Source organism: Tachysurus vachellii, chromosome 8 (genome assembly GCF_030014155.1).
Source record: "Tachysurus vachellii isolate PV-2020 chromosome 8, HZAU_Pvac_v1, whole genome shotgun sequence".
NCBI classification, from domain to species: domain Eukaryota; kingdom Metazoa; phylum Chordata; class Actinopteri; order Siluriformes; family Bagridae; genus Tachysurus; species Tachysurus vachellii.
In genome coordinates this window covers 25,519,002-25,541,699 of record NC_083467.1, presented here as the reverse complement: position 1 = coordinate 25,541,699, position 22,698 = coordinate 25,519,002, and the positions used below count along the sequence as shown (strand labels likewise).

At 42.7% G+C, this 22,698-nt stretch overlaps 1 protein-coding gene across 1 annotated transcript in view; it reads left to right on the top strand.

Annotated features, from left to right (window-relative positions):
• The first annotated feature begins 899 nt into the window (after positions 1 to 899).
• Positions 900 to 22,698, top strand: part of dars1 (aspartyl-tRNA synthetase 1) — a 31,409-nt gene continuing 9,610 nt past the window's right edge. The window contains exons 1-11 of the mRNA XM_060877044.1: positions 900 to 1,058; positions 2,992 to 3,097; positions 3,677 to 3,706; positions 3,860 to 3,917; positions 5,924 to 6,016; positions 8,354 to 8,456; positions 16,058 to 16,160; positions 16,934 to 17,014; positions 17,164 to 17,223; positions 19,599 to 19,710; positions 20,817 to 20,951. Coding sequence (XP_060733027.1) covers positions 1,036 to 1,058; positions 2,992 to 3,097; positions 3,677 to 3,706; positions 3,860 to 3,917; positions 5,924 to 6,016; positions 8,354 to 8,456; positions 16,058 to 16,160; positions 16,934 to 17,014; positions 17,164 to 17,223; positions 19,599 to 19,710; positions 20,817 to 20,951 — 904 coding nt within the window. The 5' untranslated portion in view covers positions 900 to 1,035. The remainder of the gene's footprint in view (positions 1,059 to 2,991; positions 3,098 to 3,676; positions 3,707 to 3,859; positions 3,918 to 5,923; positions 6,017 to 8,353; positions 8,457 to 16,057; positions 16,161 to 16,933; positions 17,015 to 17,163; positions 17,224 to 19,598; positions 19,711 to 20,816; positions 20,952 to 22,698) is intronic.

Sequence of the window (22,698 nt, the reverse complement as noted above, 5' to 3'; positions counted from 1 at the left end):
GGAATGTTAAATGTTTATAGACATGATCACCAACTTCATAAACAAATAGCTAAATAAACAACATGATTTTAATAGTAACTTATATAGAATTAGTAACTTGGTAGAATTTCCCACCACCGTGACGTCATAAACAAAGAAAATATTAATTCCAAACAAACAAAACAACGTAAAGATTGATAGACAGAAACCACTGTGACATTTTAACAAACAAACAAACCAATATAAAGATTGATAGACAGAAAACACTGTGAAATTTTAACAAACAAACAAACAAACAAAGTAATAAACAAACCAACAAATTAACTTTAATCACAGATTATGATCTAAAACATTCCAAACAAACAAAACAATATAGAGATTGATAGACAGAAACCACTGTGACATTTTAACAAACAAACAAACCAATATAAAGATTGATAGACAGAAAACACTGTGAAATTTTAACAAACAAACAAACAAACAAAGTAATAAACAAACCAACAAATTAACTTTAATCACAGATTATGATCTAAAACATTCCAAACAAACAAAACAATATAGAGATTGATAGACAGAAACCACTGTGACATTTTAACAAACAAACAAACCAATATAAAGATTGATAGACAGAAACCACTGTGACATTTTAACAAACAAACAAACAAACAAACAAACAAACAAAACCTTTTATTATTGAGTCATGAAATGAAACACTTCATATCAAACAGGAAAAAGGGTTGATGAGTTGAATATACAGCAGAAAACACACTCAGAACACCCTTCAGGACATTAATGTGCTGCACTACAGACTTTGTCATACTAATTGTTTTGTTTTTAAAGTGTTTACTACAGCAAAGTTACACACGAGTCATTAGTCGGGTGGAACCTTTATTCCTGTCTGTGTTTCCACACGGATGTGTTTCACACCCGTGTTGTAGTGCGCAGATGAAATCGCTCCTTCCTTTTCCTCACGCTACCCCTAGGCTCGGCCGTGTGTCTGTACTGAATCACTGATTCTCACCTTACTGCACTGAGTAAACACCGTGTATTTACAACATGACGAAGGAAGAGGCTAAATGGTGAGTGTTACATGTCACTAACTTTCTCCTGCCACTTCCTTTTAAAAGCCTCGCTAGTTACACCATCTCCCCACCCGTATTCCGGTGCAGCCCGACTTTACTTATGGACTTGTTTCAGAACTGCGTTCCGATTGGATAGCTCTGACGAACGTCAGCAGTGCTGACGAACCGTGGCGTCCGACGCTTTATCTAATGAGCCAATCAGAATAAGGGGGCGGGCTTTGGCGGAATAGGTTTGGGGAAAAACCATTGCAAGTGATTGCATCAGCGTTTGTAGTAACTGCACTGTACTGTTGTGACTAAGTTTATATGTTTATAATAAGTGTTTATATAAGTATTTATACTTATGTGTTTATATATAATAGTTTATCTAGAGTAAACCAGCAATCAAGGGTTTAATCACTTACACTGAATTAAACATTAAATAATAACAATAATGTTATATTCTGTTTAGTGTTTCAATCTAGTACAATATTTATTTACTCTCTCTTTCTCTTTCTTTCTATCTTTTTCTTTCTCTCTTTCTCTTTGTTTCTCTCTTTCTCGTTCTTTCTTTCTCTTTCTTTCTCTCTTTCTTTCTCTCTCTTTCTCTCTCTCTCTTTCTCTTTCTCTCTCTCTTTCTTTCTTTCTTTCTTTCTTTCTTTCTCTTTCTTTCTCTCTTTCTTTTTCTCTTTCTCTCTGTCTCTTTCTTTCTCTTTCTCGTTCTTTCTCTCTCTCTCTCTCTCTCTCTCTCTCTCTCTCTCTCTCTCTCTCATTTTAAGTAAGATTTCCTTTTTATATAAAGTGATTTCTATAAATACAGAGTTCTGAGTTTGAGCCCCTCAGGTTTCAGCAGCTGTTCTGATGGAGTGTGTTTACTGCAGCGTGTTCATCAGGTCTGATGAGTTGAGACCTGACCAGAGAATCTTTCAGCTGATGAACGAGTGCCGATCGTAAAAAAGTGTGGTGTTGTACTCTCAAAAGTACAGACATAAATAAATGTTTTAACTGTGCGTTGCTTTTGTTTTCAGACTGCACTGTTACTTGAACATCATCAGTGTCTGAGGAACACTGTTAGCTGCTTTAGCCTTATAAACTAGCCCCTGACTGCATTTAGTTTCAGAGGAATATCGACTTCAAGAGACACACATTTAGACTATAAAGCTTTTGATCTCCTGCTGTAATAGAGGTTTATCACTCGTCAGGAAGTTGGGACTCACTGCTAGACCTTTCCTGCTGTAACGCTGCCAACACTCAGTGCTTCACAACTTTAGTCTTATTTACATCATTACTCTGTCAATCGGTACAGCGAGTAGAAATCACCTGAAGCATGAACCATTAAACAGATAGAAAACTCTGACGCTCTGAACCATTATACAGTCATTATTTTTATTTTTGAGAGTTTATTTAATGTTTGTCTTGGTTTGTGCGTATTACAAACGCACAAATGCACTGGAAGTGTGTGTGTGTGTGTGTGTGTAAAAGTCTGACCAGCCTGCTGTACGTGACTGAGTTGAGGTGTGGAATAAATACCTAAAGACAGGAAGTCCTCTCGCTGCCTGCTCTTTCCTCAGCTCCTGTTTGAACAATGTAGGAACGTTTCACGCTTATCTCGCCGCCTCCCCACGTTCCTCTGAGGCCATGTGTGGAAACAATTGCTCTAAACCTGCGTCTCTGTTTTTATTTTTTTCTACTCCTCTCTGACTGATGGACAGCACTGAGATCAGACTCTGGTGTCAGACTTTCAGTGTTTCACCTTTACACTGTCTCACTATGTCACTGTTTCTTTACTGACTCTGTTATATTAATAACTGAGTAATCTGTAATCTCTACAGTTTTCGCTTCAACTCTCTCATTCAGAGAGAACGATTGTAACAGGAATTTCACTGTATATAAAATGTTTAAAGCTCTCTCTATTCACATGACAGTAAACATGAAACTTTTCCTGTCACAGCTCGGCTGAGGAGGAGCAGCAGGCGTCCCAGTCGAAGAAAGCGCTGAAGAAACAGCAGAAGGAAGCAGAGAAAGCAGCCAAGAAGGCTGAGAAACAGGCCAAGCTGGTATGTGTGTGTGTATGTATGTGTGTGTGTGTGTGTGTGTTAGATGCCAATGCTGGGAAACCATTGTCTACCAATTCCTGCACTTAGACTTTGTTTATGTACCAATAAAAACAAGCTCAAACTCACTGACCGCACAGCCGTGTCCTTAACACTGGTGTGTGTAAATGTAGTGACATCATTTGGGTTCATACGGACAGGCAGGCAGACAGTCAGGCAGACAAAAGTACAGACAGACGGTCAGGCAGACAAAAGTACAGACAGATGGGCGAGAGGATGAAAGAACAGACAGACGAATAGAAGGAAAGGTTGAATGACAGACAGATGAACGTAAGAACAAAAGGACATCAGCCAGACAAATGGATGGAAGGAGAAACAGATGGACAAAGAGACCAAAGGATGACTGAAATGGACAAATATTAAAAGCACAGACTGTAAAACAGACAGATGGAAAGATGCAGTTATAGATACAGCGCACAGACACAGTACAGTCTCACACACAACCAGAAAACAAGGCTAACATCAGTGTGTGAACTCTCAAATCTCTCATGTTTGTGAGTGTGTATGTTGGTTTTTTTACAGGCAGCTGATCAGCAGACTACTGAGGAAGATGTGAGTACACTGACCAATCACTTTATTACAACACTCTCTCACACACACAGAGTTTGTTTCATAATTATCATTGAACTGTGAGATATGGATGTGAACTATGAAGTGTATATTGTGTGTGTCTGTCTGTGTGTGTGTGTTTGTGGTGTGTGTCAGGACTTTGCACAGGATCGTTACGGTGTGTGTGTGATGATGCAGTCACAAGAGAAATTGGGTGAGTGTTTCACTCTCAGACCACCTACAGAGCTGCTCAAATTTGTGTGTGTGTGTGGAGGGTCACTTCACTGTAAATGACCCCAATAACAGGGTAATAGAGTTAAAGACCCCCCACTTGGGTAATAACAGGGTTAAAGACCCCCCACTAAACCCTGCTGTAAAGTAGAGTCACACGAACTCACTGTGTGTGTGTGAGTGAGTGTGTGTGTGAGTGAGTGTGTGTGAGTGTGTGTGTGTGTGAGTTAGTGTTAATTTCGTCAGACGAGACGAAATATGTTCGTCAACAACCTTTTTTTTTCATGACTAAGACGAGACGATGACGAGACTGCACCACTGTCCAAAAACGCTGACTAAGACTAAATTAACGTGCATTATTGTTGACGAAAAAAGACGAGATGAAAATGTTTTGTATAAAATAAAAACGAAGATAAAATCTCTCTTCATTTTCGTCTACAATTGTCTCTGTTTTTTCATCAGCTGTTACGCCTTTAAAATATTCAGCACGAGTTCGCGGCTTCGCTGTTGCTCAAGTTACAGGTCCGCGAAGCGGATCCCGCTTATTATATTGCTGCCTACCAAATAAATCGATAATTTGACTCAAAATGATGATTTAAAAAGGAGTTTATTGATTTAAAAACAATTGTATTGTTTCCGCTAAAGAAAATAGTGCGTCTCTACCGTTAGAATCCTGTGTGTTCGAGTGTATACACTGTTTAAACGTGTGTTCTCAACTTCTCACTGATACTTTTGTGATTCACGGAGTTTTGAAAAGTTTTATAGCCTTGATATTGTTTCTTATTCAAAAGTGGTGACAGAAAAAACTCAGCACCCCCAACCTGAAACCTCTTCCCTGTCACAATCACATCATAATCAAAATGAATAATTAGGCTTAAAAGTATATGTATAAAAACAAATGTATATGTAAGGGAATCAAGTTTACATGTAAACATGTAATTACATGTAATATTGCTCCAAATATCATCAATAACGGTGTGTGCAATACCATGTATAACTTGCATTAAGTGTGTAATTATATATATATATATATATATATATATATATATATATATATATACACACCTACAGTTTAGATCTTAGGCTTTTCATTAAGTTATTTATTTCCACTATAACACTTGTGTTCCTGATATTATTGCATTTAATGAGGCCTCGTTGTATTTATTCTTACAATAGATTCCAGATGTGGTCAAGCTACAATTTTTTGACTAAAACTAGACTAAAATGACGAGACTTTTAGTCGACTAAAACTTGACTAACAAAAAAAGATATGTGAATGACTAAATATGACTAAAACTAACAAGGACATTTGGCACAAGACTAAGACTAAATTAAAAATAGGTGACGAAATTAACACTAGTGTGAGTGTGTGTGTGTGTGTGTGTGTGAGTGTGTGTGTGAGTGTGTGTGTGTGAGTGTGTGTGTGAGTGTGTGTGTGTGTGTGTGTGTGAGTGTGTGTGTGAGTGTGTGTGTGAGTGTGTGTGTGAGTGAGTGTGTGAGTGAGTGTGTGAGTGAGTGTGTGAGTGAGTGTGTGAGTGAGTGTGTGAGTGAGTGTGTGAGTGAGTGTGTGAGTGAGTGTGTGAGTGAGCGCGTGTGTGTGAGCGCGTGTGTGTGAGCGCGTGTGTGTGAGAGCGCGTGTGTGTGAGAGCGCGTGTGTGTGAGAGCGCGTGTGTGAGTGAGAGAGCGCGCGTGTGTGAGTGAGAGAGCGCGTGTGTGTGAGTGAGAGAGCGCGTGTGTGTGAGTGAGAGAGCGCGTGTGTGTGAGTGAGAGAGCGCGTGTGTGTGAGTGAGAGAGCGCGTGTGTGTGAGTGAGAGAGCGCGTGTGTGTGAGTGAGAGAGCGCGTGTGTGTGAGTGAGAGAGCGCGTGTGTGTGAGTGAGAGAGCGCGTGTGTGTGAGTGAGAGTGAGTTTAATGTGACACAGTATACTCCCATACACGCCTCTCTCTCTCTCTCTCTCTCTCTCTCTCTCTCACTTTCACTGTGAGACAGACAGGTCTCTGGTGCGAGTGTGTGAGCTGACTCCTGATAGAGCAGGTCAGACAGTCTGGGTGCGTGCCAGGATTCACACCAGCAGAGCTAAAGGTAAGTGTATGTGTGTCAGATTACACCGCCTCTGTCCTCAGTCTCAATATTCACAGAGACTGAACGTCAGTCTGACAGATAGAACACAGAATTAATAAGTGTGTTATGTAGACGGGTAGACAGACAGATGAACAGGTGCAGACAGACAGATGAACAGGTGCAGACAGACAGATGAACAGGTGCAGACAGACAGATGAACAGGTGCAGACAGACAGATGAACAGGTGTAGACAGACAGATGAACAGGTGCAGACAGACAGATGAACAGGTGCAGATGGACTGACTGACTGATAGACAGAGCGACACAGACAGACGAACAGGTGCAGACAGACAGACAGACGCACAGGTGCAGACAGACAGACAGACGCACAGGTGCAGACAGACAGACAGACGGACGAACAGGTGCAGACAGGCAGACAGACGGACGAACAGGTGCAGACAGGCAGACAGACGAACGAACAGGTGCAGACAGACAGACAGACGAACGAACAGGTGCAGACAGACAGACAGACGAACGAACAGGTGCAGACAGGCAGACAGACGGACGAACAGGTGCAGACAGACAGACAGACGGACGAACAGGTGCAGACAGACAGACAGACGGACGAACAGGTGCAGACAGACAGACAGACGGACGAACAGGTGCAGACAGACAGACAGACGGACGAACAGGTGCAGACAGACAGACGGACGAACAGGTGCAGACAGACGGACGAACAGGTGCAGACAGACAGACAGACGGACGAACAGGTGCAGACAGACGGACGAACAGGTGCAGACAGACAGACAGACGGACGAACAGGTGCAGACAGACAGACAGACGGACGAACAGGTGCAGACAGACAGACAGACGGACGAACAGGTGCAGACAGACAGACAGACGGACGAACAGGTGCAGACAGACAGACAGACGGACGAACAGGTGCAGACAGACAGACAGACGGACGAACAGGTGCAGACAGACAGACAGACGGACGAACAGGTGCAGACAGACAGACAGACGGACGAACAGGTGCAGACAGACAGACAGACGGACGAACAGGTGCAGACAGACAGACAGACGGACGAACAGGTGCAGACAGACAGACAGACGGACGAACAGGTGCAGACAGACAGACAGACGGACGAACAGGTGCAGACAGACAGACAGACGGACGAACAGGTGCAGACAGACAGACAGACGGACGAACAGGTGCAGACAGACAGACAGACGGACGAACAGGTGCAGACAGACAGACAGACGGACGAACAGGTGCAGACAGACAGACAGACAGACGGATGAACAGGTGCAGACAGACAGACAGACCGGATCTACAGAATCACAGATTATAGTTTTGTGTAAAATAGTAAATTTGGAGGTTGTTTTTCTGAACCTCAGACCTGGAATCTGCGCATTCTGGAGTTGGGAATATTGTATCTGAACCTTGGCAGAGTTTCAGTTTCCTTCCTGAACTGCTTTCATATCGCGACCCAGCTGACCTTGTTTTTTATTTTGTGAGCTGAAGGATGTCCTTGAGAGCAAAAGAGCAGAATAACATCCTGATTGGGTTTTTCCTCACGGCCGAGCATCAAAGCATCTGAGCGCTGTCTGATCTCAGCTCGCTAAAAAACACAAACACACTCCTCAGTTTACTCAGGTGTGTTATCAGGACACTGGCGTCGGGCTAAGGACGAGATTCTGCTGAAACTCCCAGGCACTGGGGTCTAAAAGAAACGTTCAATTACTTTAAACCTTCGGAAACGTTGAGTCTGAAATGTGTTAATCTCACAGATCACACTCACCTCAGAGAGCTGCCAGTGGGCGGGGCCTAATATGCTAATGAGCACACTGGATTGACTCACTTAGGAATTTTAATATTTTATCATATCAATCTCAGCCTGAGAACAGAACAACTGTATTTAGAAGACAAAGAGTGTCTTAAACCCCCAGGACGTGTGCAAAAATACAATTCATTCATTCAAATCGTTCAATCGCAAATTTAATCATGTAACATCAAGAATGAGTTTTTATTTGTTTTTCTAACTGAAAAACCCTTTGTTACATAAAAACAGCAGCTTTAAATAAAATATTGAGTATTTCAGTAACAGTAGCTATACTAGCTGTTTATTTGTTAGCTTTGCTAATGCTACCTGAACAGCTGTTTGATGTTAGTGCTTAGCAGGTTTTATAAACAGCCAGATAATTCCTTGTACTTGGCTAATTATTGTAAAATCCTAACTAACTTACTAATTAATCTGTGTAATGTTAGAATAGAGCTAGCTAATGTCATAAGGACCTAGCCAATTTTAGTTAAAAGATAAGCGGTCGTGTGTGTGTGTGTGTGTGTGTGTGTGACAGGGAAGCAGTGTTTCTTGGTCCTGCGTCAGCAGCAGTTTAACGTCCAGGCTCTGGTGGCCGTGGGAGAACGCGCCAGCAAGCAGATGGTGAAATTCGCCGCTAAGTGAGTAAAGAAAGCTACTTCCTGTCCTGCAGAACGGAACAATGGTGGGAAAAAAATGATAACGCTCTGAACTTCAATTTCTGTTTTCACCAGAGTGTCTCTCCAAATCGATAATGTTTCACTGTGGGACAAAAGACTCGTAAGGCTTTAATGAAAACAAACACAGCCGAGAGATCAGACGGACGGAAGAGCTTTAAAAGCCTCGGCGTAATAAATTACGCTTGTGCACTCTCTCTCACACACACACACACACACACACACACACACTCACACACACACACACTCACACACACACACTCACACACACACACACATACACACACATATACACACACATATACACACACATATACACATACACGCATATACACACGCATACACACACACACATACATACATACACACACACACACTCATACACGCGCGCGCACACATACACGCATATACATACACACATACACGCATATACACACACACATACATACATACACACACACACATTCATACACGCGCGCGCACACATACACGCATATACACACACACATACACGCATATACACACACATATACACACACATACACACACACACTCATACACGCGCGTGCAAACACACATACACACACATACACACATACATACACACACACACACACACACATATACACACATATACACTCATACACATACACACTCATATACACTCATACACACACGTACACTCATATACACACAAATACACACACACACACACTCCTTCATAGCAGAAATAATATAAATATATAATATACATTAACCCATTTTTACCCTTTTTACCGTCACACTACAGAAATAATATTTGGTTGCAGAATTTTTTTTTCCGTTTTACAGAAATGTTTATCTTCACAACTCGATACACAGCAAACCCACACTGTTAGATTCTTATTAAATGTGTATTATTAATATTCAATATGAACTCATGATCGTACCACTGACAACAAACCAAGGAGTGAATTAACTGACCACTGAACTGTTTATTCCTCCCTCATGGTTTAATGCATTAATCCAGACACAAGTTCTGAGATATTCTGCTATATTTTTATTGCATGTTTTGTGCTGAGGTTTTTCTCCTTGTCAGTTTTTTTTGTAGACATTTTCACTTTTTTGTAGCTGATCATGATGAGCTGGTGCCCCACAGGGTCATGTGTAGGGTCTGATGTTCCTCTCACTGGTGTTGATAATTCCAGTGAAACATCACGTGTCATTTCGTGGAGTTTGTTCCTCTTCAGCAGGATAGTTCACATGATTTATTACGTGAGCGTCTCGTGTCGCTTTTCTACTTCCTCCAGTCTGACCTTTGACCTCTTACAGTCAGTGATACTTCTATTAATGACACTCGGGCTGTGTATTAAACCGAAGTGAAAAGAGAACTGGGATTTATATGTGAACACACACACACACACACACACACACATACACACACACACAAAACCTTTATATGTGAATACAGACACACACACAGACACACATATACACACACACAAAACCTTTATATGTGAATACAGACACACACACACATACTGTACACACACACAAAACCTTTATATGTGAATACAGACACACACAAGGACACAGACAGACACACACAAGTACACTGACACAGACACAGAGAGATAAACAGACAGACACACACAAATACACAAACAGACACAGACAGACACACAGAAATACACACAAGGAAACAGACATACACACACACACAGATACACAAACAGACACAGACAGACACAGAAATACACACAAGGACACACAGACACACACAAAGACACAGAGATACACAAACACAGGGATACAGACAGACACACACAAAATGACACAGACAGACACACACAGAGATACACAGACACAGAAATGCACACAAGAACACACATACACACACAAGGACACACACACAGAGATACACAAACACAGGGATACAGACACACACACAGACAGACACACAGGCACAGAGATACACAGACACAGAGATACACAAACACAGAGATATACACACACTGACGCACACATGTAAATGAAACTGTGTGTAATGAATAAGCTTGCATGTGTGTGTTCCTGTTAAACTAAACTGCTGAAACACAGTAACTGTTATTATTAGTTTCCTATAATGATAAAACGTTTGTTTACTTTTTATCCATTTCTTGTTACATTGAACCCTGATAACGGCTTGTGACGTTTTCTAGAAATCACAAAAACATGTGAACTCCTTAAAACATAACGTTTCAGTTGTATCTCTGACTGTTACAGGGCAGCACTGATGACTCCTGTGTGAATGAGCTGTTGCTATAGAAACAGTAACAATAAATATACGTTATAATGTCAGAGCTGCTGTTACAAAGAATCAACCAACACCTTCAGACCACTCAGTGTCCAGAACTCAGCAGCTCTGTGGTGTAAAATATAAATTTGTGTGAATTTAAATTTGTGCAGTTTGTAGTTATATGTGTGTGTGTGCATGAGTGTGTGTGTGTGCATGCGTGTGTGTGTGTGTGTTCACCGGTTGCGTCAAGCCTGATTTCACACTTTCAAAGCTGAGTTGCAATAAGCTTCAACGGCCATGTTAACCACAAAACCTTACTCAAATCAAAGAAACTGTGCAACACACACATACACATACACACACACATACACACACACACAAGCTGATTCTTAGAAACTCTTTTGAATAGCGTGTGCGTAGGTGTGATGTGCGTAGGTGTGATGTGCAGCTGTTCAGAATCTGTGTGTGAGAGTTTTGACTTATAATTGATCCAGAGTCATTAATCCTATATTGTTTTTATTATTATTGTCAAATTATATTGTTTAATTATTTAAAATGTGAATCTGAAAGAGATTAGTGACTGTAAAGTGGTAGTGGGAGAGAGTGTAGCCAGACAGCATAGGATGGTGGTGTGTAGGATGACTCTGATGGTCTGTAAGAGGAAGAGGTCAAAGATAGAGAAGAAAACTAAGTGGTGGAAGCTGAAAAAGGAGGAATGTTGTGAGGAATTTAGACAGAAGTTGAGGCAGGCTCTGGGTGGTCAGGTAGTGCTGCCGGATGACTGGGAAACTACAGCAGAAGTGATCAGGGAGACAGGGAGAAAGGTGCTGGGTGTGTCAACTGGAAGGAGGAAAGAAGATAAGGAGACTTGGTGGTGGAATGAGGAAGTTCAGGATAGTATCCAGAGGAAGAGATTAGCCAAGAAGAAGTGGGATATGGACAGGACTGAAGAGAATAGACAGGAATACAAGGAGTTACAGCGCAGAGTGAAGAGGGAGGTGTCTAAGGCCAAGCAGAAGGCATATGATGAGTTGTACACTAGGTTAGACACTAGAGAAGGAGAGAAGGACTTGTACAGGTTAGCTAGGCAGAGGGATCGAGATGGGAACGATGTGCAGCAAGTTAGAATTATTAAGGATAGAGATGGAAGGGTGCTCACAAGTGAGGAGAGTGTACAGAGGAGATGGAAGGAATACTTTGAGGAGCTGATGAATGAGGAAAATCAGAGGGAAAAAAGAGTAGAAGGGGTGAACTCTGTGGAACAGGAAGTAGATAAGATTAGAAAGGATGAAGTCAGGAAGGCTTTGAAGAGGATGAAAAGTGGAAAGGCAGTTGGTCCTGACGACATCCCGGTAGAGGTCTGGAAGTGTCTAGGAGAGGCAGCAGTGGAATTTTTAACTAGTTTGTTCAACAGGGTTTTAGAAAGTGAGAGGATGCCTGAGGAATGGAGAAGGAGTGTGTTAGTGCCGATCTTTAAGAATAAGGGTGACGTGCAGAGTTGCAGTAACTATAGGGGGATAAAGTTGATGAGCCATACAATGAAGTTGTGGGAAAGAGTAGTGGAAGCTAGGTTAAGGAAGGTGGTGTTAATTTGTGAGCAGCAGTATGGCTTCATGCCCAGAAAGAGCACAACAGATGCAATTTTTGCTCTGAGAATGTTGATGGAGAAGTATAGGGATGGTCAGAGGGAGTTGCACTGTGTGTTTGTAGACTTAGAGAAAGCGTATAACAGGGTGCCAAGAGAAGAGCTGTGGTACTGTATGAGGAAGTCAGGAGTAACAGAGAAGTATGTCAGAGTGGTGCAGGACATGTATGAGAGGAGCAGGACAGTGGTGAGGTGTGCTGTAGGTCAGACAGAGGAGTTCACAGTGGAGGTGGGACTGCATCAGGGATCGGCTCTGAGCCCCTTCCTGTTTGCTATAGTGATGGACCAGTTGTCAGAGGAGGTCAGACAGGAGTCTCCTTGGACGATGATGTTTGCAGATGACATTGTGATCTGTAGTGAGAGCAGGGAGCAGGTGGAGGAAAACCTGGAGAGGTGGAGGTTTGCGCTGGAGAGAAGAGGAATGAAAGTCAGTCGTAGTAAGACTGAGTACATGTGTGTGAATGAAAGGGAGGGAAGTGGAACAGTAAGGTTACAGGGTGAAGAGGTGAAGAAGGTACAGGAGTTTAAGTACTTGGGGTCAACAGTCCAGAGTAATGGAGAGAGTGGGAAAGAAGTAAAGAAGCGAGTGCAGGCAGGTTGGAGTGGGTGGAGAAAGGTGTCAGGAGTTCTGTGTGATAGGAAAATATCAGCAAGAATCAAGGGGAAGGTGTACAGGACAGTGGTGAGACCGGCCGTGCTGTATGGTTTAGAGACAGTGACACTGAAGAAGAGACAGGAGTCAGAGCTTGAGGTAGCCGAACTGAAGATGTTGAGGTTCTCTTTGGGTGTGACAAGATTGGACAGGATTAGGAATGAGTACATCAGAGGGACAGTCCATGTTGGACGTTTGGGGGACAAAGTTAGGGAGGCGAGATTAAGATGGTTTGGACATGTTCAGAGGAGGGAGAGTGAGTATATTGGTAGGAGAATGTTGGACATGGAGCTGCCAGGCAGGAGGCAAAGAGGAAGGCCAAAGAGGAGGTATATGGATGTAATTAATGAGGATTTGAAGCTAGTGGGTGCAAGTGTTGAGGATGCAGAAGATAGGGTTAGGTGGAGAGAGATGATTCGCTGTGGCGACCCCTGAAGGGAAAAGCCGAAAGAAGAAGAAGAAGAAGAAGAATTATTTAAAATGTGTTTAGATGTTTAAGAAGCAGTGTATGGTTCAGAAATGTCATCAACCTGATAAACCGATCGCTTCACTTTCCATCTGCATTAAAATCCACTGGCCATTCAGGGCACAGTGGGCGGGGCTTAATCTGAACAGATGGATTAAAAATAACAAGACATTCCAGATTAGCTGCTCACTTACAAACACTGTAATAGTTATAGTGCTGATTATATACCAGACTTGTTGCCATGACAACAGGGTCGAAGAACGGTCAACTTCAGCTAACTCTGTAATCGACGTACTAAAAGCACACCACAGCCCTGCTCGGATAGTGCGGTTACTACTGGTTGCTATGGTTACCCTGACATCTCTTAAGTGCCTTGCAAAAGTATTCATACCCCCTGAACTTTTCCACTTTTTGACATGTTACAACCACAAAGAAAATGTGAACTTTTTGGCCAAAACACAAAACGTTATGTGTGACGGAAACCTAACACTGCACATCACCCTGAACACACCATCCCCACCGTGAAACATGGTGGTGGCAGCATCATGTTGTGGGGATGCTTTTCTTCAGCAGGGACAGGGAAGCTGGTCAGAGTTGATGGGAAGATGGGTTTAGCCAAATATAGGGCAATCTTGCATCAAAACCTGTTAGAGTCTGTAAAAGACTTGAAACTGGGGCAGAGGTTCACCTTCCAGCAAGACAATGACCCTAAACATACAGCCAGAGCTACAATGGAGTGGTTTAGCATCAAAGCACATTCATGTGTTAGAACGGCCCAGTCAAAGTCCAGACCTAAATCCAATTGAGAATCTGTGGCGAGACTTGAAAATCACTGTTCACAGATGCTCGCCATCCTATCTGACTGAGCTTGAGCTGTTTTGCAAAGAAGAATAGGCAAAGATTTCACTCTCTAGATGCGCAAAGCTGGCAGAGACATACCCCAAAAGACTTGCAGCTGTAACTGCAGAGAAAGGTGGTTCTACAAAGTATTGACTCAGTGGGGCTGAATAAAAATGCACCCCACACTTTTCAGATATTTATTTGTGAAAATAAATTTGGACACCATTCATCATTTTCCTTCCACTTCACAATTATGTGCCACTTTGTGTTGGTCTATCACATAAAATGCTAATAAAATACATGTTTTTGGTGGTAACGTGTCAAAATGTGGGAAAGTTCAGTGGGTATGAATACTTTTGCAAGGCACTGTACATGCTCCATGAACAATGAAATCAGAGATGTGTGTGTTACGGTGTTACGCCCACGTGCTGTCGTTCTTTAGACAAGTTTATTTAGAAGGCTTTTATATAATATATATATATATATATATATATATATATATATATATATATATATATATATATATATATAATTTTATGTTCTAGTGATAAATCGTTGCAGCCCTGAGGTTAATGTAGTTAGTTTTCTCAGCATTCGTATTCAGTAGGATTGTAACAGGTGTTTGTGTATGTGTTTGTGTGTTTGAGAAAAAAAAAAGAGAAGCTTTATCTGACCGTTTATTACTTCACATTTTGGGAGTTAAAAAACACACTGGGACTGTGTGTGTGTGTGTGTCTCTGCGGTGTATTGTGCGGTGAGGAAAGGGTAGCTGCTGTTATTTTTGGCCCGGAGGTCTTGAAATACCTGCATTGTGTAGAAAGTGGCTACAGAGAAAGTGTGTGTGGTTAGCAACACAAACCACTACAGGAGTAAAAAAACAACAGGAATTGCGCAGTCATGTTAAACAAAACGCACACATAAAACAGAGAGCAGGGCCGAGGTGGAGTTACACCGTAGTGTGTGCACAGGGTTTCCATGGAGTGTTTCCTCTCCGCAGTGTCGCAACACGAATGTCAAAATGGTGAAAATGGAGCGTGACCTTTATGCAGCGAATGACTCTTAAAAACACTCACTAATAGATAGAACCTGTCTGTTTCCTGTCTTAACCGTGCTCTGTGTGTACGTGTGTGTTTTTGTGTATACATGTGCACGTGTACATGTGAATGTTTGTGTGTGCGTGTGTGTACGTACTGTAAGTGTGTACGTATGTGCGTGTGCGTACCTATGTGCGTATACATACAGTACGTGTGTGTGGGGGGTGGGGGTGGTAGCCTAGTGGTTAAGGTGTTGGGCTACCAATCGGAAGTTGGTGAGTTCGATTCCTACGTCCACAAGACTGCCACTGCTGGGCCCCTGAGCAAGGACCTTAACAATCAGTTGCTCAGTTGTATAAAAATGAGATTAAAAAAATGTAAGTCGCTCTGGATAAGGACGTCTGCTAAATGCTGTAAATGTACCTGTACAAGTGTGTGTGCGTACCTGTGTGTGTGCGTACCTGTGTGTGTGCGTACCTGTGTGTGTGCGTACCTGTGTGTGTGCGTACCTGTGTGTGTACAAATCCAAGAGTGCCAGTACGTTTAGATTAATGGGCCTAGGCAGGTCAGTAGTGTTATAGTGACTAGTGAATAGTTAGTTATCTGGGATTAAGACAGATTTAAGGAAAGAACGGTCCAACTGACCACCTCTCTCTCTCTCTCTCTCTCAGTATTACTAAGGAGAGTATAGTGGATGTGGAGGCTGTGGTGCAGAAGGTGGAGCAGAAGATTGAGAGTTGTTCTCAGCAGGATGTAGAGCTGCACATCCAGAGGGTAAAAAACCTATTACAACTAATACTACAGCGAACACTATGCCATCTATTCACAATACTACTACAGAGTCTGCTATCACTAGGAACATTAACAGTATTAACACTAACTCTACTACTGTTACTGTTACTGTGGCCAGCTCTGCTGCTGTTTCTACTGACATTACTACTGCTGAAACTACTACCACCACCACCACCACCACTGCCTGTCTGTCTGTGTGTCTGTCCGTCTGTCTGTGTATCTGCCTGTCTGTCTGTCTGTGTATCTGCCTGCCTGTGTATCTGCCTGTCTGTCTGTCTGTCCGTCCGTCTGTCTGTCTGTCTGTGTATCTGTCTGCCTGTGTATCTGCCTGTCTGTCTATCTGCCTGTCGGTCTGTCTGTCTGTCCGTCCGTCCCTTTGTCTGACTGTTTGTCTAGACATCATTAACAATACTGCCATGATAAATACTATTAGGACTGTACTACTCCTACTACTAACACACTCCTCCTAATCTCATTAACACTGTTAGTAACAGCTCTGTATTACTAACACTAATAATACTATTACTCCAGATTCTCCTCATAGATTAATCAAGTCTCTGCTCTTGCTCAGCTCTGTCTTTTAGACTGTCTCTGACTCAATCTGACTCTCTGTGTCTCTGCCTCTGATTTTCTCTCTGTATCTCTGACTCTGTCTGTCTCCTTGGGTCTTGATCTGTCCATCTTTCTGCCTAAACCGCTCTGTCTTTTTGACTCTCTTTGTCTCTGACTCTGTCCTCTCTGACTCTCTTTCCCAGCTGTTTGTGGTGAGTCAGGCTGAGCCTCGGTTGCCTCTGCAGTTGGATGATGCTGTGAGGCCTGAAGCAGAGGGTGAGGAGGTACGAACCCTCACATATGTGCAGCTTCATTTGAAATTCATTCGTTTTAACATTCATTTATTTTTTATTGTTGATTTTAAAACCATAAATGTCTGATGTATGACTGCAGCTCAGTAATCTTATATTTGTATGTGATTTTTATCATGCAGGAGGGCAGAGCCACCGTAAACCAGGACACCAGACTGGATAACCGTGTTATAGACCTGAGGGTGAGTACGGGGCTTTTCCTCCCTCTTTCTCACCATTTTATTTTTTTTTTCTTAACCACTTGGTGGCAGTTAAATGATTCATAAATGAGTCATAGTGAAACCACTATTTCACACATACACACACCCTCATGCCCTGTTCTGTCACTTTGCTCTCACTGGTCAGTAAACAAAACGTAAACCATGCGATATGGTACAGAATGTTCAGTGCTATGTTTTGACACGCAGCAGATGAAAAGTAAAATGAAGGCAGTGGAGTGTAACCACGGTGACGCACTTTTTCACTTTGCATCTACACCTTTGTCGGGTGGGCGTCAGAGCGTGTAAACAGGAAAACACCTCAGAAAGTACCGCAGCATTAGCATCACAGTAGCATCCTAGATGATGTAAGACGTCTTGCATAACATTTAACTGAGCTTCATGATCTTGGATAATAACTCTACAGTCCTGGATAATGTAATTCCTGGATATTATTCATCCTGGATGACCTTACTCTCTTGAATCCTTTTTTTCCCCTGTCCTGGATAACATAAATTTACTATCCTGTATAATGTCACTGCAGTCCCAGGAAACATCAAACAGTCCTGGATAAACACTGTCCTGGATCAGGTTCATCACACCCTTATTCTTGATAACCTCCCTTTTAAGTTACGAAAGTATTGTCCTGGATAACATTAACCTTGGTCGAGGTTTTAGTACTAACATAGATCACACCACATTACTGTCCTGGATGATGTCCCTCTAATCCTGGATGATGTCCCTCTAATCCTGGATGATGTCCCTCTAATCCTGAGTGATGTCCCTCTAATCCTGAGTGATGTCCCTCTAATCCTGAGTGATGTCCCTCTAATCCTGAATGTCGTCCCTCTAATCCTGGATGATGTCACTCTAATCCTGGATGATGTCACTCTAATCCTGGATGATGTCACTCTAATCCTGGATGATGTCACTCTAATCCTGGTTGATGCCACTCTAATCCTGGTTGATGCCACTCTAATCCTGGTTGATGCCACTCTAATCCTGGATGATGTCCCTCTAATCCTAGATGATGTCCCTCTAATCCTAGATGATGTCCCTCTAATCCTAGATGATGTCCCTCTAATCCTAGATGATGTCCCTCTAATCCTCAGTGATGTCCCTCTAATCCTGGGTGATGTCCCTCTAATCCTGGGTGATGTCCCTCTAATCCTGGGTGATGTCCCTCTAATCCTGGGTGATGTCACTCTAATCCTGGGTGATGTCACTCTAATCCTGGGTGATGTCACTCTAATCCTGGATGTGTTTTCACGTTTATCTTGAGTGAGGTTGTGTTTCTGTCGTGAATAGCACTGGTTATTTTTCTGCAGAATGGCATTCTGTTTATCCAGGATGACGTTACTTTTATCCGGATGACTTTAATAAGATTCAGGATGATGCCCTTGTTGTCCATCTTCTCTATTCAGTTAACTCAGCACTTGGTCCAGAGCAGCTCACCTGAATTTATAGAGCATGGTGTTGTTTTCTTTTCTTTTCACAGTCTCCGAAGGTCTGCAATCCATTTTAACAGTCTATTTAAAGACAGGATGTTGAGCTGAACACGAGCGGTTTGTGGAGCGTTGAAGGGGAAGTCGGGTCTGCGCTCGAGCTTGGTGTTTTGTTCACACTCTCTCCTGTTGATGTAACCTGTGGCACAGGTGTAAACACAGCACCTGCGCTTAGACTTAACACGTTTGGGTCCAGCACAGATTAATCACCTATAAAAGCATGGAAACGTGCAAGACAAACAGGAAGCTCTCTGCACAGGCTGCTGCTTGTGTACCTGTGAGTTTCATCTTTGAAGTTGTTTGTCTTTCTGTAAAGAACGTGTTCCGTTAAACAGGAGAACGAACAAGACACAGACCCAACAATGACTCATGCTCTACACACACACACACACACACACACACACACACACACACCTCTTACATCTGAAACCATATATCGAAATCTCGTGCTATGACCGCACCGTATAAAACCACTCTAAACCTGTCTCTGTAACCAATCAGAGCACAGTTAACGATCACATGATGATGTCACACACACATACACAACTCCAGAGTGCTGATGGGAAAATTCACCCTGGTAGTGAGTGAATATCAGGAGTTTGACAACATTAAAGCAGAGATATGAATCTGCTGGAAGCAATTTGGGGAAAATCAGATGGTTAGTGAGAAAATCATCAAGTGTGTGTTGTCATATACATTCACACTAACTAACCGATTCTGTTGGAATCAGGATGGTGCGCTGTGTGAGCTAGTCTAACAGTAGTGTGTGTGGGTGTGTGTGTGTGCGTGCGCAGATGATTCCTAGTTATTTATGGTTACTGTATTTTTCATTTTATTTTTTGTCTCTTTTCATAGACGACAACGAGTCAGGCGATTTTCCGTCTGCAGTCAGGAGTGTGTCAGCTTTTCAGAGACACACTCACCAAGAAGGGCTTCGTAGAGATCCAGACACCTAAAATCATCTCGGGTACACACTCACACTTGTTCACGTGTTCACACACACATAAACACACGTACACAGTGTTCCTTTCTGCACCCACAACCCACAGAATCATGCTGAACTCCGTGTGTGTGTCATAACATCATAACATTTGGGCACTGTGTCTCTCTCTCACACACTTTATCTTTTATAGTCCCCTTTTTTTAGCTCCACCAATCAGGCTCTGTGGCTCCTCTGACTCTGACACTTGCGTAGTATTTTGCGGTTTGTGTTTCTCCCTGACTAGAGAAAAAATCCTAACGGTCTCTTTCACTTCCTTATTTTTACTCCCGGCCAATGGGAGCGCAGCGATCAGATTCAAACTTGCCGCTCTTTTCGGGTGTGCCACCTGTGGTTGGAAAAACACATTGTTCTGATAAAAAAAACACATCCGGTGGCAGGGGCACACACACACACACACACACACACACACACACACACACACAGTATTTGTACAAAATGTACTTTCGATTTGTATCAAAAGCATCAGCGGGTCTTGTTGCTATGGCAACACTGGCACAGATGCAGTTGTATATTTACATTCTGAAGCCCATCTGTTGTGAAGCGTAAAGATACTCCAGAAAAATGAACAGTCGCTCACTAGTGTGAACAAATCTCGAGCTGATCCCGGGCTTATTTTCTTGAATCAATCAATTCGTTAATGTTTAATGATGCCAAGTGCTCGAGGAGACACAGATTGACACACACACACTCACCGAAAGTAAACATGTACACTGACGTAAACGAGCACTGAGAAGCAGGTCACACTCTGATACCAAAATAACACATGAAACAACTTCCTGTTTTTATCACAAGCTCGTACTAATTGCTAGATTTGGATGGCACTAAAATGTTTAATGTTGTGTTAATGCAGCAGCAGCGAGGCTTCAGGGGGACTGCAGTGATTTGAACTCTGTGTGTGTGTGTGTGTGTGTGTGTGTGTGTGTGTGTGTGTGTGTGTGTGTGTGAGTGAGACATGTTCTTGCAAATCATCACAAACAACTCATCTTCTCATCAGTTTAATCCACATAATTTTCTGTAGTGTATTGGTTCAACCATTAAACACAGCTGTGTGGGTGTGTGTGTGTGTGTAGCTGCTAGTGAAGGAGGTGCGAATGTCTTCACCGTGTCCTACTTTAAGACGAGTGCGTACCTGGCTCAGTCTCCTCAGCTCTACAAGCAGATGTGTATCTGTGCTGACTTCGACAAGGTCTTCTGTGTTGGACCAGGTAGATCCCACACACACACACACACACACACACACACACACACACACACAAACTCTGTCTGGTTGTCAAACTGTTATCCGACAGAAGTGAGTACACCCCTCACATTTATGTAAACAACACTGAAGAAATGATCTCAGGTGTGAAAGGTGTCAACTTCTTTGGTCGACCATGGCAAGGTGTGTTCTGAGAGGAACCTGTCCTGTTAAACCGCTGTATGGTCTTGGCCACCGTGCTGCGGCTCAGTTTCAGGGACATGAAGATCTTATAGTCCACGCCATCTTTATGTAGAGCAACAATTCTATTTTGCAGATCCTCAGAGAGTTCTTTGTCATGAGATGCCATGTTGAACTTCCAGTGACCAGTATATGAGAGAGTGAGAGCGATTAACACCAAATTTAACACACCTGCTCCCCATTCACACCTGAGACCTTGTAACACTAACAAATCATATGACACCGGGGAGAGAAAAAGGCTAATTGTCCCGATTAGGACATTTTCACTTAGGGGTGTACTCACTTTTGTGGTCAGCGGTTTAGACAGGACAGTTTGATTTGAGGGGACAACAAATTTACACTGTTATAGACGCTGTATACTCTCTACTTTACATTGGAGCACAGTGTCATTTCTTCAGTGTTGTCACATGAAAAGATAGAAAGTATTTACAAAAATGTAAGGGGTGTAATCACTTCTGTGAGTTACTGTATTTACTGTAGACCATCAGTCCATGTCAGGTTATACATTTACAGCATTTGACACACTCTCTTATACAGAGCGACGTACAAAAGTGCTTTTAAGTCTTCAGTGTTGAACACATTAACTCTGGTTCACTAGGTCACAGACGTAAGATACCATGAGCCTAAAAACACAGGGGATAAAGTGCTAGTGTAAGTATTTCATGAAGCAGTAGGTCTTCAACCGTCGTTTGCAAGTGACTCAGCTGTTCGGACGCATAGGGGAAGTTCATTCCACCATCTCGGTGCCAGAACAGAAAAGAGTCTTGTTGTATACTTAGCTATAACCCTGAGTGATGGTGGGACCAGTGGAGCAGTGTGAGGTGCAGTGTGAGGAGTGATGTGAGGCAAAAGGGAGCTGGTCCAATTTGTCATATTAGTAACATGTGAGGAAAAGGACAGCTGATTGTCCATGGATACTCCAAGGTTGCGAGCTGTGGCTGAATCAGAGAGCAGATCGTTTATGTAGGGATTTTACAAGATCATGAAATGGGGATGAATCACTTGGGATCAACTGATCATCCACGATGATATTTCTGCCAGACATGCTGAGATCATGTGAGGAAATAACTTCACCAAGAGAGTGTGTTTACAGAGAGAAAAGGAGAGGACCGAGTACTGAGCCCAGGAAAGACAGCAGAGAGTCTGTGTGGAGTCACTCGTCTCTGTTACCTGATATGAGTGGCCTTCCAGTTAGGAAGCAAACCATTCCCAAGATGATCCGCAAATCTCAAGACTCCTGAGTGTGAACAAGAGAGTCTTGTGGCTGACTGTAGCAACCACAAGACCGTGACCGTGCTGAAAGGTTTAGGAGGATGAGGACAGATGAAGTTTGGCTGATCTAGCAGCATGTAGTTTCTCAGAGACATCCCAAATGGCTATCTCTGTGGAATGAGCTGCTTTTAAAGCCAGACCGGTTGGGATCTTGGAGGTTGTTCTGTGAGAGATAGACAGACAGTTGATTTATAGACAATACGTTCAAGAGTTTTTGAAAGAAATTATGTTTGATGGATCCA